A 16,722-nucleotide genomic window follows, 5' to 3' on the forward strand; every position below is an offset into this window, starting at 1 on the left:
CAAGGCCTGTCTATCGCATCTTTGCTGAGACCGCAGCGCCTGCTGTCAAACTCCTCACGTGGGATGAGACCGTGCTGGGAGCATCTCTCCTGGGCATTTTCCAAGAGTGGGAAAAACATCGACTCAAACCTTGGGATTTCTCCCTGACAGGCCCTGGAAGTGGCCTGACCCAGGGTGAGGTTTTAAATGCTGATGATTTCCCCCAAACCACAAGTCAACAGGATGCTCTTCAAGGTGGAAACAGGCTTCTAGCGAAGCGGATGGGTGAGCCCCAAATCACTGTAACCTGCTGTACCTCTCAACCAGTATTTCACTGGATGTGGAAGCCACCGCGGCCTTTTTGTGGTCTCCCACAGGGGAGCAGACGGCTACAGGCAGCCCACTCCACCCTTGCACCCAGCTCTCCCTTCTGTACTTAACCTATGGCGCTTTCTCGTTCCCATGGCAACAGGTCCTAATGCTACCCAGATCCCAAACACAATCTGTCCCCCACGTTTCTTTATCCATCAGCTTTGCCTCCTAGCAACTGGAATTTCTTCCCCCACTCTTTGCTTATGTTCCAGCGAGCCTCTCCCTGGGGAAGGGAGGGAGTTCTTCCTGCCCCCCGCCCCCCCGCAACTGCTCTTGTGTGACCTTGAGCAAGAACCTCCCTCTTTCTGGGCCTTGTGCCTCATCTGCATTAAGGAGATTGGACCTTGAAGTTCTCAGCCCAAGTGTCCTCTTTCTAAGTCACTTCTTATCTAAGTACATGCCTCCCAAGTCCCAAGTTAGGGGGCCTTACATGCCTCTGGTTCCATGATTCCAGCTTATAGAGTTACTCTAGATTTTTTTTTTTTTTTTTTTTAATGACCAGCGCTCAGAAAATACTTTTTTCTGTAAAGATTTACCGTCAGGACCACAGAGGTCACCTTGTCCACCTTCTCACTTTTCCAGTGAGGACACGAGCACTAGAGAAGGCTTGTTCAAGTCCCTGGTTTGTCAGTGGCAGAGGCGGGACAGTTCCCTTTCCATCTGAGTACTCTGCCTTTGGGTGAATAATTGACAGCTTTTTGCAGGACTTTATGCAGCAAATTTTCCAACCTCGTGTCTGTTAGGAACTGAGCTGAACGGCAGGATAGCAAGGGAGCTCCCGACTCGACACATCCACACACACCCGAGAGCAAAACCAGCACAATCTATCACCTACCTGGGCCCCAGCAGGGTCTGGGCCGGGCACCTCTGAGGGCCCCCATCCTTCATCGCTCTGTAGGCAGACACAAGCACCAGGGCGGGAGGCAGGAGGCAGCAGAAAGAGACTAGTATTTTCAGCACAAGCAAATTATTTAATCTCTCTGAGCCTCGCAGTTTCCTCCTCTGTAATCCGAACATAACAATACCTACTCAGAGTTGTGAGTGTCTGGAACATACTAGGTACTCAGCTGTGCATTTCACACACACACACACACACACACACACACACACACACACACACACATTTCCAGGACTGTACCATCAACATTCCATTCACATTCTCTTAGTGGGTGATGCTTAGCCAGTGTTTGGTTCCCCAGCCTCCCAGGATGCCCGTGCCGCCTTTTCTCCTCCGAACAACATACGATAAAGGCTCGGAATGCCGAGTAAGTTTAGCATTGCCCAAACCAAGCAGAATTCTTGACGTGGAGCCACGATATGGACGACCCAAATCCAAGGGATGAGCATTTCTGATTTCCTGATACTCAGCATCGCCTGCCTCTCGGACATAGCGGAAGGTTGGCTGGGATTGCACTGCCATGGGATGAGGGTCAAGGCTAGGGGTGGCGGTGAACAGGGAGAGGAGGAGTAAAATTGGCAGATTGGGGTGCGCAAGGAGAAGTCGGGCCCTAATGCACACCTCTGGTGCCGGCCCTGAGCACAGGGAAAAATAAGGCATTCCAGATGAAAGGTTGAGCCTGGACACAGCGTGTTCCAGGGACAACGAACAGGCTGGTCTGGCTGGAGTGGAAATGTGAGCTAGAGAACCAGCAGGAGAGAACGCTAGAGAGCCGGAGTCCCAGAGTATTAACAGCCAACCTCGGTCTGGCCTCGCCCTTCCTGGTGAAAGAAGAACCACAGAGAGCCAAGGAGAGAGAACTGTGGTTGGGGTCAGCATGAGGGGCTACAGGAAGCTATGCTTTCAGGAATACAAGCAGAAGCCCAAGGGAGCTAGAAACCACCTGAGCACCACTCCAAGTTTCCCTTGCCCAGAGGACGGCCGTGGGCAACAGCAAAGCCAGAGAGAAGCTTTCCACACAGCCTCTGGAAAACTGTACCCTGTGCTCACAGATGAAAAGACAAATAAGGTCTCAGTGTTATTATGGAAATACTTTTGACCTCTCAGACCCTCTAAAAGCAGTCCCCATCCGAGGGTCCAAGAAAGAAAGGCTTGCCCCCCTGTACAAAAGCAGCCCAAGGCCCCCCAGGGGAGGAATGGAGAAGAACCTGGGGGTGAAGGGTCTCCCCAGAGTATGAGGACAGCTGCCTTAGGAAACACAGAACCTATCTCTGTTGTCCCTTTTCTCCGCTCTGGGTTTCTTCTGGCTTTGTTCCCCTCTGTCACCAACATGCCTCAGCCCCAGTGGAGGGTGAAAGTGGCGTGCCACAGAGAACACTTTGGAGCCTTGGTGCCATCATTCGTGAAATGATTATGCTACCTCATAGCGCGACCTAAGGAGGGGAAACCAGTAAGACTTCCTGCCCAGGGCCTACTACATAACGTTCTGCAAATGGCAGCCAGAAATGTCATTATACTGCCCCCGCCCCCACCCTGTCCTGCCCTGCCCGACTCAGCCTGAGCATGGCTAACACAAAACCCGTTAACAAGCCCTTTTCTCTCTCCCGGCGGACAGCTGGGCCAGGCTGGGTTTTTCCAAGAGAATGTCGTCACAGAGGAAGAGGCATGAAGTGGTCCAGGTGGCAGAGTGTGGGTTTTCTATCCTGCAGCAGCAAATGCCACGGACCGCCAGACTCCACCGCCTAGCTGAGGGCCTGCCCCTGTCCAAGGACTTGGCTCCTCTTCTCCTCTGCCCTTTTTCTGCAGCCTAAAGGGCCCGGGAAAAGGCAGCCAGCCCCTGAAGCTCCCCTAGTCACATCGGCACAGACAGAAGAAGCCCATACATACGACGTTTTTCCTATACTGGCTTATCTCCTTGTCCTGGTCACACCGGTGCTTTAACAGGGACCTTCCAAAGACCCAGGCTTGGCTAAATGCCCCAGTCCCCGGATGGGAGGGCAGCAGGTTTTTCCAGGGCACTTAGGGCTCATAGGCCTTAAAGCTGCCAAACCTTGACACCTAGCTTCTAAGGCTCCCTTATGCCTGCATTGTCCTCCTTCCCACCCACCCCAGCTCACTCAGTAGTCTGGGTGAGGTTAGGAAAGTGGGGTGTCCAGTTCCCCTGGTCACACCCCCACCGAGCACCTGGTTTCCTCTGCAGGGTGTCCTCCACCACTGCCTGTGCCTTTAAGGACTGCTGCCCTGAGCCAAGCTCTCGACCTCAGCATCCTCAGCTGAGTTGGATTAAGGGACCCTTTCATGCCTTTGCGAATTCCTTCTGCCTGCGTCCTTCCCCCACACAGAGACCGAGTAGCCAGTAGCCTGAACCGGTCCGCCAAGGGCCGTCTGAAAGTCAGTCTAGTCTGGCAGCCCTTCCCCCAAGGGAGCAGAGGCTGCCCCTTGATAGGCAGTTTCGGATCAGAGAGTGGGCCCTTGGCGGTCTTGGGCTATCACAGGGACTCCAAGAAAGCCATGCAGAGCCTTGAGCCATGAAGGAATGCTCAGATATCATCCTCTGTGCGGAGGCGACAGAGCTGAGCAAGGTAAGGGTCCCATAGGACCCCTCTCCCAAGACCCAGACCCCTGCCTAGGGCTGGCCGTGCCCAGAGGACACGCCAGCCAGGCAGTGCCACCACTGGCCCCCAGCCCTCAAGACTTTCCCTTTCAGACTGAGTTCTGCAATCCTGCTTTTGAGCCTGAATCAGGGCCTCCCCCACCGGCCTTCCGGGAGGATGCCAGCTGCAGTGTCCCGGCTCCCTGGCATGGTAACCATCTCAGGGGGTGACCGGGGGAGAACCGGCCCAGGAGCTGAGAGCCCAAGGGGCTCTCAAAATCCCACCCCGCACACCCACAGGTCGGCGGCCCCGAGGGCTGCAGCCAGATTGTCACTTCTCCTGGCTCTGTGTCCTCCTGCTGGCCAGCCTCCTGCTCCTGCTGCTCGGGCTTCTGGTGGCCATCATTCTAGCCCGTGAGTACCGGGCCCTGCTTGGGTTGAAAGTGCTCTTGAATGAGATTCCATGTGCCATTCTATTCATCACCCCTAGAGAACCAGCTCCTCTGAATCCCACTCCCCCATCTTCCCTCCAGAGCTGCAGACTACACCCCTGCCCGGGGCCTCCTATCACCCACTGCCCCCCCAAGGCTTCACTACCACCACCACCACCACCACCACCACCACCACCACCACCACCACTCCCACCCCCTCTCCAGCAACAGGGAACCCTAAAGGACAGCTGAAGGAGGCAGGCATGAGCCCCTCACCGCAGTCCTGTGAGTACCCAGGGAAGATCTTCCTGGAGAAAAGCCCAAGATGGCAGGAGGAAGGGGGGCTAGGAAGAGGAACCTTGGAAATAAAAGGGTCTCTCTCCTTTTGAGCTCTGAACTCTCACCTTCATCTCTGCAGCCTGTGGGGGCCTCCTCCCTGGCCCAAGGGGCTTCTTCAGCAGCCCCAACTACCCAGACCCTTACCCACCCAATGCCCACTGCGTGTGGCATATCCAGGTGGCCGCAGGCCATGCAGTACAACTCAAGATTGAAGCGCTCAGCATGGAAAGCGTGGCCTCCTGTCTTTTCGATCGTTTGGAAATCTCCCCTGAGCCTGAGGGCCCCCTCCTCAGGTGGGTCCCCCTGCCCCCAGGAGATCTCACCGCTGCCCTGCGTTGCCGTCTAGAGGGCAGAACCAGGGAACAGCGTTGGGAAAGGCTGGGCTGGAAGGACACCGAGAGACCTGACCTCTGGACCCAGCTCTGCCCCGTGCCTGCTGTATGACCTTGGGAAGGTCACCCTCCCCTCTCTGTCAAATGGGGCCCCACCTATCTTACCCATGAATAAAAGCCACAAGGATGGATGTGCAGGTCAGGAAAGCCAGAGCTCCCCAGGAAATGAAAGGGCCCCTTTTGACCGCATCGCCACCGGTTCAGGGCTTGAAGAAAGAGGACCACAGGGCCCAGGCAGCCCCCAGTCTGGCTGGCCCTGAGCTCTGAGCCTCCATGGCGCCCAACCTGGCTTCTTGCAGAGTGTGTGGGAAGGTGCCTCCCCCTACACTCAACACCAACGCCAGCCGCCTCCGGGTGGCCTTCGTCTCTGACAGCAGTGTGGAAGGATCTGGTTTCCATGCCTGGTACCAGGCTGTGACCCCCGGGAACGGTGAGTGTTTTCCCACCATGTCTCTGGCTACCTCTCAAGTGTCTCCACGCCCCTCCAGCACTGGCCAAAGGGGTGGAGACTCGGTGGGGGGGGAGGGGGGTTCTGAATCCAGATGCCCCTCCCCAGGGAACTGTGCTCATGACGAGTTCCCCTGTGACCAGCTCGTCTGCCTGCTACCTGACTCAATGTGTGACGGTTTTGCCAACTGTGCTGACGGCAGCGATGAGGCCAACTGCAGCACCAAGCTCTTGGGTACGGGCCCCGCCAGGCACAGGGCATGTACTGTCTTCGGGCATCTGCTTCGGGTTCGGCCTGAGCTCCCCAGCTCTGGCCCAGCCCCGAGCTTGCCAGGGCATTCTTCTGGCCCAGACCTTGCTTCCTCATGGGCCTGGCCGAAAACTCTCCCCTGCGGTCCCTGCCAGCCCGACTGGGTGAAGGCACAGACCCTGGCAAACTCACGAGCCCCTCCTCCTCTCCGCAGGGTGTGGGGGGAATCTGACTGGGCTCCAGGGCACTTTCTCTGCTCCCAGCTACCTGCAGAGGTACCCTCACCAACAGGTAAGCCAGCGGTCCACGGGGAGGGCGGTGTGGCACACGTGGGCACACCTGTGCCCCCAGTTTGTGTGACTGGGAACGGCATGGGAGACACTGCCTTGTTCTGGGGAAGATCAGAGCCCAAACAGGCAGAAAGGGAACCGTATTTAGCGTTTACTAGGTGGCCGGGTAAGTTTCCCCTACTGGGTAAACTTATCTCTCAGAGCAGACAAGTTAAAGGGCCTTTCTACCGCCAAGGATAAGAGCTAGCGGGGGCTGCACCCGCCCGCACTCTACCCAGCCTGCAGCAGGGAGGGAACCCTCCTGGAGCTCAGCCTGGATGCCCAGACGGGGATGGGAGAAGGGACCCTCGAACTACTCCATCCGTGCCCTCCCCCAGCTTTGCACCTGGCGTATCTCGGTGCCTGCGGGACGTGGCGTGGAATTGCAGTTGCACAACTTCAGCCTAGAAGCTCAGGACGAGTGCGAGCTGGACTACGTGGCGGTGTATGAGACCAGCACCTCAGGGGCCCTGGGCCTCCTGGGCAGGTAGCAGCAGAGCAGGAGCCCCGGATACATCCCATCCTTCCTTCTGCTCTAAGCCAGAGGTCTCTTCACTGTGGCCCTAGGAAAAGGCTTGTCCTTGCTCAGCCCAAAGCCTTTGCTCCACATTGCCCTTCTGCGGAAGGTCAGCGCCCTCCCTTCCTGCCTCTCCTGCCCCGAAGGGCCCGTTCCACTTCCCCTCACACCCTCCCTGGTTTTTCCCATCTCCAACTGGCTCGAGTTCAAGCAGTTGGCTTAATTCCTCGTCTACTCCACATGTGTGTCTTTCTTCTCGGGGCCCTAAGCTCCAGGAGTCAGCAGCCATGTGTCCCATCCCCTCTGGCATCGCCCCGAGTGCCAGTCCCAGTGACGCCTGTGGGAACACCCCGGGTCTCCGAGGGCCCCTGCCCAGGTCTGCTCTCCGCCTTGGGCAGGTTCTGTGGAGCGGAGCCACCACCTCGCCTCATCTCCTCCAGCCACCAGCTGGTGGTGCTCTTTAGGACAGACCGTGGCATCAGCAGTGGGGGCTTCTCTGCCACCTACAGGGCCCTCAATGCCACAGAGAGTAGGTGCCCCGGGGTGAGTGGGCGTGGGCGGTACGGCTGCCTCTGGGAGAACGAGGAAGGGCTCTGGACCTTGGTCGGGGCACCGCGAAGGCAGTGTGGGGGCACAGGCACGTCCCAGGGCACTGCCACGCCCCCTCTGCCTCCAGATCCCTGTGGGCCCGGAGAGTTCTCCTGCCGCGATGGAGGGTGTAAGAGTCTGCAGTGGATGTGTGACACGTGGAGAGACTGCACAGATAGCAGCAATGGCAACTGCAGCAGCCCCTTGCTCCCGCCCCCAGGTGAGAAGCCTGGCCCAGAGCACCGTGGGCAGGGCGCGGCAGGTCTGAGCCAGCTGGGTGCCTGTTCACAGCAGCCCTACAGGCACACTTCCTAACGGCCCACCCTTGTCCTCCCTGATGGAGAGTTCCCCATCCTGACTCAGGGGCCACTCCACAGAGTCCGGGAGGGACTCTCACCCAGTGGTGGCAATGGTACTTAACGTCACCCCCGAGGGAAGTGGGAATCAGGGAGTCAGTGGGTGGGGCTTCAAGAACCAGCCCAGCCTTGGGGCGCCTGGGTGGCTCAGTCGGCTGAGCGTCCGACTTCGGCTCAGGTCGTGATCTCACAGTGAGTGGGTTCGAGCCCCGCGTCAGGCTCTGTGCTGACGGCTCGGAGCCTGAAGCCTGCTTCGGATTCTGTGTCTCCCTCTCTGTCTGCCCCTCTGCCGCTCACACTCACTCTTTCTCTCAAAAATAAACATTTAAAAAAATTTTATTTTTTAAGAAAAGAACCAGCCCAGCCTTGTCACACAAAGAGCCCCTCTCCACAGCCCACCTCAGAGATGAAGGTGAGGGCCACCTGGCTGGCTCAGTCAGTAGAGCATGTGACTCCTGGTCTCAGGGTCATGAGTTCAAGCCCTATGTTGGGTGTGGAGCCTATTAAAAAAAGGGGAAGAGAAAAAAAAGCAGAAGAAGATGGAGGTGAGAGCAGGGAGTTCCTTCTGGATGCCGAGCAGTCCCTGCCAGTGTCAGTGCCCCATGCTCTGAGAGATTGAAAAGACACCTGCATGATGCCCAGGGCTGGCAAAGGATATTTGGGCAGGCTCTCTAGGATGATAGAACCCGCGATATGTGCAAAGCATCTCTCCACGTTGTTGCCTTTGATTCCCACAACAATGCCCATCTGGCCCAGAGGGAGCGATGAAGTGACTTGCCCCGGGTCATCGGCCAGTGTATCCCCACAGTGATTGTCCCCTCCCGCCCCTACAGAGCTGGCCTGTGAACCCGTCCAGGTGGAGATGTGCATCGGCCTGAGCTACAACGCCACAGCCTTCCCTAACATCTGGGTGGGCATGGCCACCCAGGAGGAAGTGATGGAGGTCCTCAGAAGTTACAAGGTGCTCCGGGCAGAGATCGGGAGGGACCCCCGCCCCCCCCCCCCCCCCCCCCCCCGCTGGAAGTGGAGGGAGCTGTGAGAGTGTGGCTCCTGAGCGCTGATCTCCTCCTTCCACAGAGCCTGACAAGTCTACCCTGTTACCAGAACTTCCGGAGGCTCCTCTGTGGGCTGCTTGTGCCCCATTGCACCCCCACAGGCAGCGTCCTTCCCCCTTGCCGCTCCGTCTGCCAGGAGGCAGAGCTCCAGTGCCAGTCCGGCCTGGCTCTACTGGGCACCCCCTGGCCTTTCAACTGCAACAGGCTGCCTGAGGCGGCTGGCCTGGAGGCTTGTGCCCAGCCCTGACCCTGAAGCAGGCACCTGCCCTCTGCCTGCCCATCCACCTTTGCCTATCAGGCCGGGCAGGCAGGGGACTCTGCCCATCCTCTCTGGAGCCTCCCAGGGAGGGGAAGAGGAGTCCCCGGAGGGGCTGATGGAAGCTTCCCTGTCCCTTTACTTGCCCCAGCTCCACACCATGCCATTGACAGTGAGGACCGCTTCCCACCCAAGCCTCTGACCCCCATTTCCTGTCTTCTGCCCTCCCCTCGCCACCTCCTTTTTCAGGTTCTCCATCACCTGCCTTTTGACTTTTGTCATTTATTCAACAAAAATGTATTGAGTGCCTAGGAATTGTGGCAGGCCCTGCTCTGAGTCCTGGGGATCCAGTTGTCCGTCTGCCTCTAGAACTCTCCACCCTGGGTTCTCAGCTTCTATTTCTCCTGGACTAGTCTGGTGCTTGGTCTCCATCACCGCACCACCTCTCCATCGGCTCCTTGGAGCAGCGGGTGTCCCGAGTGTCTGTCTCACACAGCTCTGCCTCTCTGTGCCCAGCTAAGACTCTCTCCCCCCTCCTTTCTCTCCCAAACCTTGGCCAGCGGCCGGGCGACACCACGAGTTATTTCCCTGCTATTTCCCGGCTCGGAGTTCTTGGCCCCTGAACAACTGGTTTCCTCTTGGAGTCTGGGAGGAGCAGAGCGGAGCCGGCAGGGAGCGAACCGGGACCAGGGGGGCGAGGAGGGCAGGGGACGCCTGGCAGGGGAGAAGCGCAGGGGCGGGACAGGGGTCAGCTGGAGGGTCCGGAGAAGCGAGCGAGCGCCCCGAAGGAGGCCCCGGGAGCCGGGAGGGGGTGAGTCTGGCGGAGAGCAGGAGGGGGGAGTGGGGACGGGAGGGGGCTGGGGGAAAGACCGGGCGGGGGGCGCGGGGCGGGGGCGGCCAGCCTGTCCTGCCCTCCTCCACCCCGCTCCCCGCCCCAGCGCTCTCGTCTCCTCGGCTCTGGGGGCGACCCTCCTTCCTCTCCCCCGCGGCCGCTCAGCCTCAGGCCCATGGCAGTGGGGTGGGGACGCGCTCGGCCGCGCCGAGTGGGATTCTGGGTCCGGATTCTGGGTCCCGACTCCCGTCCCGCCTGACCCACAGACTGCGAGAGGACCCCGGCGGCCGGAGTCCCCGTGCCAGCGCCATGAGGCCGCTCGTCGCCGTGCTGCTCCTGGGCCTGGCGGCCGGCTCGCCCCCGCTGGACGACAACAAGATCCCCAGCCTGTGTCCGGGGCACCCCGGCCTCCCCGGCACGCCGGGCCACCACGGCAGCCAGGGCCTGCCCGGCCGCGACGGCCGCGACGGGCGAGACGGCGCGCCCGGGGTTCCGGGAGAGAAAGGCGAGGGCGGGAGGCCAGGTAAGAAGGCCGCCGGGTCGCCGTCCGCGGCGCCGTCCGCGCTCGCGGGGCGGAGGGCCGGGCCTCGGGGTCCCGCCAGGGGGCGCCGCCGGGCTCCGGGAGCGGGGCGCCGAGAGGGTGACTCAGCCCGCCGCAGGCCACGGCTCCGGGGACCCTCTGCGGCCGGCCGCTCGGGTCCGCCCCGGCCCTTCGGGCAGCGGAGCCCGGGGCCCGGGCGGCGGGGCGGCCCTCGCCGGGGAAGCGGCGGCAGGGGGCCCCAGAGAGGGTGGGGACGGTGCTCAGCGTCGCCCTCCGTGCACCCCGCTGCGGGCGGCCGCCGCCGCCGCCGCCGCCGCCGCCACTCTCGCCCTAACCGCTGCCCGCACCCCGCAGGACTGCCGGGGCCCCGGGGGGAGCCCGGGCCGCGAGGAGAGGCGGGACCCGCGGGGGCGACCGGGCCTGCGGGCGAGTGCTCAGTACCTCCGCGCTCCGCCTTCAGCGCCAAGCGCTCGGAGAGCCGGGTGCCTCCGCCGTCGGACGCGCCCCTACCCTTCGACCGCGTGCTGGTGAACGAGCAGGGACATTACGACGCCACCACCGGCAAGTTCACCTGCCAGGTGCCCGGGGTCTACTACTTCGCGGTCCACGCCACCGTCTACCGGGCTAGCCTGCAGTTCGATCTGGTCAAGAACGGCGAGTCCATCGCCTCTTTCTTCCAGTTTTTTGGAGGGTGGCCCAAGCCAGCCTCGCTGTCCGGGGGCGCCATGGTGAGGCTGGAGCCAGAGGACCAGGTGTGGGTGCAGGTGGGCGTGGGTGATTACATTGGCATCTATGCCAGCATCAAGACAGACAGCACCTTCTCGGGGTTTCTGGTGTATTCTGACTGGCACAACTCCCCTGTCTTCGCTTGATGCTCACTGGAAAGCGAGCTCGCGCTCTCTCACTCCTAGGGAAGGAGGGTGTGACTCTGACAGTCACATATCCGGGAGGGCTGGCCCCCCCCCCCCCTTGGGATGTTGTGAATGATTCCGTCCTGCTGCTGGCAGAGAATGGGGACAGAGGCTGTCTGAGATCAGGGCTGGCAATATGGGCAGTGGCTGGATTTCTGCCCAAAACCAAGGGGCACTCTGTGTTGGCAGGTGTGGGTCCCCCAGTTGCTCTGGCCCGGGACCCCAGAGGTGGGGTGCCCTCTTCCTGGTGCTCTGCTTCTCTGGGTCCTCTCTTGTCCTTCCTATTCCTGGGCCCTTTTCTCAGAGACCATTCAATAAATCTCCCCCCAAAAAATCCTCCTACTGGCTCAGCCTTTCTTCTTTAAGTGGTGGGGATGCCCTGATTCTGAGGATGGGGGAGGGGAGAGGGAGCGATGCGGAAGGAAGGGCTCTTGGGCTGGACGAGCCGTGGGGCAAGAGATACAGGATGCAGGCCTAGCTGACCGAGAGGCCGCTCCATAGAGCTGCCCCTAAGTCGTGTGGGACGTGAATAGGAGTGCCTGGCTGAGGAGGGTGGCCTTCTGCCATGGGGCTCTGACCACCTTTTCCTAACTCAAAGATGTCATATGAACGGGGCGGGAGCTACCTTCACCGCACACACACACACACCCCTGCCCTGATCAACAAAAAAAGGAGCCCGGGGTTTGCATTTGTGACTGCTCTGGCTGCTTGCCTGGTCTCTAGATGACTGGAAAGCTATTTCTCTGTCCCCCATCCCAGGGGAAGTGGTGCGTTCCTGAGTGGCTAGAGATAAGTAATTTCTGAGATGACCACAAGAGGGCGTCCCAGCTCCAGAATGCAGCAATGATCCTGAGGCGCTTGAGCTCATGCCTGCTTCGGGTGGTTAGGGGGGAGGATGGGGTATTGACGTCTGCCAATGTAATTCTGGATGGGGGTGCAGGAAAAAGGGGTCCTTTGCTCCCAGCTCAGGAAGTTTATCTTCTCTCAGAAAATGTTTATCCTCACATTAAACAGAGACTGAAAGGAGCCAAGCCTCCCCGCGCTCAACTCCCCTAGGGTTGGGCAAAGGAGGGGGGGGGGGCGGGGAGCTCTCCCCAGGCCTCCCAACTCCAAAATGGACGTGAAGAACTCCCCCACCATGCTGGGCATAGCCTGGGTGGGCCGCGCCACTAAGTCTGAGGCTAGCCACAAAGCCCCTTCAAGGTTCCCCTCCTCAAACCTCCAGAAGCCAGCCCCAGCCCCAAGCCCCACCCCCAACCCAATGACTAACAAACCAGGGCTTGCCAGACCCACAATCAATTCAGCCTCTCAACCCCCAAAGAATGTGGTGGGGCCTCTTCTCAGTTTCTTCCCAACCTACCCTTTCTCCCTCTTCACCACCCCCCCCCCCCCCCACCCAACGGCTTCTAGAAAGCTGCCCCTGGCATTATGCTCCTAGATTTAACATACAATTATGGGGGAGTGCCCCGCCCCCCTCTTGCTGGTCATGTGAGGGCAGATATGACCATGGGGACTGGGCTCAGGTTCTAGGCTTCAGCTCCCAGCTCTCCACCAGGAGGCCTCACAGCCACACCCCAGCCCACCACAGCCCCACACCATGCCAAGAGACACAAAGTCAAGGGCCAGCTCCTCCAGGGACCAGAGGGTAGACTGGACTCCAGACAGCAAGGACCCCAAATCCCTCCTGGGACGAGTGGCACCAGAGAAGCTGGGAAGCCATTCACAACTCCTCCGTACTGGGACTTCATTCTGGCAAAAGTAGAAAAGACGGGGAGGGCTTTTCCAAAGCCAGGTGTGTGAGAAGGCACAAATCGGGGGTGGATTCAGCCACCCTTGGCACGGGCTCTCCCCGAGGCACAGTACTCACATCCTATCTTATCTCTTCCCCCACCAGGTCCCCCCAGACCACAGTGACTCCAGCAGGACCAAAGGACCCTGCTGCAGCATCAGTCAACCTGACCAACTGCTCGCCCCTGTAAGGATGCACACAGAGGCTGTCAGAGCGGTCAACAGAACTTTATTCACTAGAAACTGGGCCACACAGACCCAGCAGGGAGCTGCATGCCCCTAGGCTGGCCCCTTCTGTATTTGGACCCTCGTCAAATGTGCACGGTCTGCCCTCCCCAGTGCCAGGGAGAGACAAACAGAAGGGGAATGCCAATGTTCTCTGTGATGTGGGGAGTGAAAAGGGTAGGAGTAGAAATCTGGTTATCCCTCCTGAGGCTCCCGGTGGAGCTGGGGTGCCAGAGGGTATGTGGTCCCAAAGCCAGGTGCAGACACCCACCCTCCAAGGCGTAAACTCTTGATCCTAGCTCTTGGATCAGGTTGGGAGGGAGCCTCGTAAGATCAAGACAGGCAGAAGTAGTAGCTCTAAGGGCACCTGAGAGATACTATCCCCAAGGCTTACCAGGGCACGGGCGCTCTGGCTGAAAGCAAAGGTTCAAGATCATTCCAAGGCCCCTGAGTTGCCCAAACACCCAAATGACAGTGCTTTGTTGTGGCTGAAGCTGGGGAGGAAATGGGGAGGGGCCAGGGAGAGGACCTGCAAATCCCCAACAGAAAAACCAGAAGCACGGAGGGGAGCCCCAGAGGCTGGCATCTGGATGGGCCCTGGCAACCTGGAGGGGAGTCCACGGCAGTCTCGGGGCCTTGCATAGTGTGACACACTCACCACCTCCGGCGTCACGGGGACCCACAGGGTAAGGAAGAGCTGTTACCCTGCCCCACCCGGCTCATAAGTCTTCCAGAGTATCCTATCTCAATGTCCTGGATGTATGGCTTAGAGGCTTGGCATGACAGCCATGGGGGCAGGAGGGAATTCAGGCCGGAAACCGAGAGGTCGGGTGTTAAAGCTGTCCTAGCACAGGTGGCTTCATGGAGCACAGACGGGTGGGCAGACAGGGAAGGAGTCTTCAGAGGTAGACATTGAGGGTCTGCAGAATGCCCCGGCGGCAGAGTGGACAGTTGCGGTGGTAGATGGGGTGGCGCATCAGGATTTCAGTGCAAGCCTGGCACAGGCACAGGTGCCGACAGGGCAGCAGCAGCACCGTCTTGCTCTGGTCCTGGCAGATGACACACTTCTTCCGCTCCTCTTGCTCCTTGAGCAACTTCCATGGGTCTTGCCCAGCTACGGGCTCATCCTCATTGAGCCTCTCCCGGCCGCGGGCAGCTGTTGCTCTGACCGTCCCGACCTCCTCCTCTTCTGCCTCTGATCTGGGCCCTGTTTCAGGAAGAGTGTCCTGTCGCCAGGTCCTGGCCGAGGGCGCCCTCCTCGGGCCACCCTGAGGAGCCCCGGGGGCCCCTCCCCGGTTCGGCCAGGTGGCCAGCTGCAGGCTGCGGCTCCAGACTCGGCGCCAGGCCTCCAAGTCCAGTGCCAGGCGAGATAGCCGCACGACATCTTCTCGCAGCCGGTGGTAGGATGGCCGGGCATGGAGCTGACTGAGTGCCCGGGTGGCCAGTCTCAGAGTGAGGTCCGGGTGCAACACGGTCACCATCACCGCCAGCACACAAGCCAGCAGCACCAGGCCGGTGACATTGACAAGCACGAAGCTGGCCAGGAGGCGGGCAGCTGACGCTAGGAGCTCCAGTGCTAGTTGGCAGGGGGTCCAGAGGAGGATGGCCATGGCCACAGCACTGCTGGAAATGTGGGCTAGGAAGGCAGCTACAACGTCCGTCATCCTCCACAGTGGCCCCATCACGGCATCCCACAGGGCCAGCATCAGGGAGAAAAGGTTCTGAGTGCCAATGAGACAGATGTTGACCAGACTGTTGATCACGTAGGCCACCAGGCTCATGGCAATGGCACAGATGTCACAGGCCTGGCGCAGCAAAGCATGGCCACTGGAGACCACGTTGAGGACACCCCGGTGCAGTATCTCCCGGCTCCTCAGTGCCCCGTGAGAGGCCAGGTGCCCCAGGAGCTTTAAGCTCTCCAGGCCAGAGCAGCAGCTGTACATCAGAGTACACAAGGCCTGCAAGCCCCCAAAGGTGAACCGGACCAAGGCTTCGATCAAGGCCAGCAGTGAAAGCAGGACTCCGCGGCCCAAGTGCAGAAGACTAGTCAGTACCGTGTGTGGCAGGTTGTAGATGAAGGCCAGGAGCCAGGCCAGAGAAGCCAGGAGGGAGGACACCAGCAGGAAGTTGAGATCCAACACCAAGGTCAGCAGGTCCAGCACAAGGCCCACCCCATTCACTATCAGGTACACAGCCTCCATGATAGGACTGTGGAGGTTAATCCAAAAGGAAGTCTGACTCCCGGTTGAGGAGGGTGTCAAGGTTAATAATATTTGGGGGCGTCGGAGATTAATTTGGAAGGGAAGTGAGGCAGTCTCCAAGCCAGGGAGAATCAAGAAACAGAGGAAGGAGTGGGTTAGAGCGAAGTGGAGTCTCAGTGGAGGGAGAGGAGACCAGGTGCTGGTCCAGGAGTCCCGGTTTTGAATGCGGCCCGTTTGGAAGGGAAGAGGCCAAACATCTCTAAAGTGGAGGTGAGCCCGGGCTGGAGGAGATATCTCAGCTTTGGAGGCCTGGTGGTGGCGAACCACGGCCGGGCAGTGGGTCAGACCGAGAGGAGACCGGGAACGGATGGGATCGGGCCGGGGCCGGGTGGGGGCGGCGCAGGCTGGGCGCGGGCTCGCGGTCCAGCTACGCAGGAACCGCTGTCCCCGCCCGGCCCCTGTCCTCGGGGCTCGCGGCTCTTTGCGTCCAAAGGGGCAGTGGGAAAGGGAGTCAGCTTCAGCAAACCCCAAACGCGGCCTCTATTCCGCTGGGCGCCGCCATCTTGTGTGCGAAAGGGTGGGGCAAAAAGCGTGACAAGGAGGGCGGGACGACGAATTCCGACCAATCTTGAGGAGGAACCGCAGGAAACATCCGGCACCCATTGGTCTGTTTGAACGGTGCCCGAACGTATTTACTTTCCAGAGGAAAGGGCGGAGACAGAATGAAGTCCCGCCCCTTTGAGGCGGTGATTGGCCAGTTGACGGGCAGACGTGAAATACGCCCTCCTCCTAGTCCCGCCCCCTAACAGCAGGATTTTGGACTGGGCCAAATACGGGAGTTGTTCTCGCTCCTAGCCCTCGACTGTGAACTTTTTAGGTGCTGTTGACGGTTACTGCCTCTGGGCTGGACTCTGGGATTTGACCGCCTCCACATCCTCCTCAGACTCGCTGCCTCGTCCTCCTCTGTTCATTCATTCATTTAGTCTATCATTTATTGAGCTCCTGCAGATACATTGGGGATACAAATAATGGTTAAGGGGGTGCCTTCTCTCAAGCCCTTCACAAGGGGAAACATTGTTGTTACAGGGCATTCCCAAGCTGCTATTCCAAACTGTTTCCTTTGGCGCCATCAGCGTTTCTCAGCATCTTTAGATTACCTCATTGTGATTATGAAAAGGAGGCCACAGACGAGAAATAGCTCACCCTCCTACACTAGCCCCTATTATTTGTTTACTTGAACACTGTAGTTAGATATCTACACCCCGGGCGGCTCCAGGTTCCTCAACGAGTTATCCTTTCCTTTAATATTCAAAATACATTTGAGTCCCCACCCCAAATATATTGGGAAGCCAAACCTGGTGTTCTCTACCAATGCCAAGGATACTTGGGGGTCTGTCTTATCCTTCCCCTGGTCACCGTTGC

The 16,722-nt window shown here is 59.5% G+C and overlaps 3 protein-coding genes across 6 annotated transcripts; 2 read left to right on the top strand and 1 right to left on the bottom strand.

Annotated features, from left to right (window-relative positions):
- The first annotated feature begins 3,382 nt into the window (after window positions 1-3,382).
- On the top strand, window positions 3,383-9,607 carry MFRP (membrane frizzled-related protein). Of its 4 annotated transcripts, none has more exons than XM_078432842.2 (13): window positions 3,383-3,831; window positions 3,957-4,053; window positions 4,143-4,256; window positions 4,376-4,558; window positions 4,692-4,905; window positions 5,304-5,434; window positions 5,561-5,686; window positions 5,916-5,992; window positions 6,598-6,656; window positions 6,946-7,076; window positions 7,224-7,355; window positions 8,325-8,452; window positions 8,569-9,607. In XM_078432842.2, exons 1-13 carry the CDS (start codon window positions 3,778-3,780, stop codon window positions 8,791-8,793), a joined length of 1,671 nt encoding a protein of 556 aa, XP_078288968.2. In that variant the 5' UTR covers window positions 3,383-3,777; the 3' UTR covers window positions 8,794-9,607. The 4 variants fall into 4 exon arrangements, with proteins under 4 accessions (XP_078288968.2, XP_078288969.2, XP_078288967.2 ...); XM_078432841.2 differs by lacking the exon at window positions 6,598-6,656 and adding an exon at window positions 6,369-6,517 and having other exon boundaries at window positions 3,398-3,831; XM_078432843.2 differs by lacking the exons at window positions 5,561-5,686; window positions 6,598-6,656 and adding an exon at window positions 6,369-6,517 and having other exon boundaries at window positions 3,389-3,831.
- C1QTNF5 (C1q and TNF related 5) lies at window positions 8,818-11,425 on the top strand. The gene is made up of 3 exons (XM_060626993.3): window positions 8,818-9,613; window positions 9,901-10,157; window positions 10,530-11,425. Exons 2-3 carry the CDS (start codon window positions 9,944-9,946, stop codon window positions 11,045-11,047), a joined length of 732 nt encoding a protein of 243 aa, XP_060482976.1. The 5' UTR covers window positions 8,818-9,613; window positions 9,901-9,943; the 3' UTR covers window positions 11,048-11,425.
- A 1,661-nt stretch (window positions 11,426-13,086) lies between these two features.
- On the bottom strand, window positions 13,087-16,214 carry RNF26 (ring finger protein 26). The gene has a single exon (XM_060627210.3). The coding sequence runs from the start codon at window positions 15,298-15,300 to the stop codon at window positions 13,999-14,001; it is 1,302 nt and encodes a 433-aa protein (XP_060483193.1). The 5' UTR covers window positions 15,301-16,214; the 3' UTR covers window positions 13,087-13,998.
- Between the last annotated feature and the right edge of the window lie 508 nt (window positions 16,215-16,722).

Source organism: Panthera onca, chromosome D1 (assembly GCF_046562875.1).
Source record: "Panthera onca isolate mPanOnc1 chromosome D1, mPanOnc1 haplotype 2, whole genome shotgun sequence".
Classification (NCBI taxonomy): Eukaryota; Metazoa; Chordata; class Mammalia; order Carnivora; family Felidae; genus Panthera; species Panthera onca.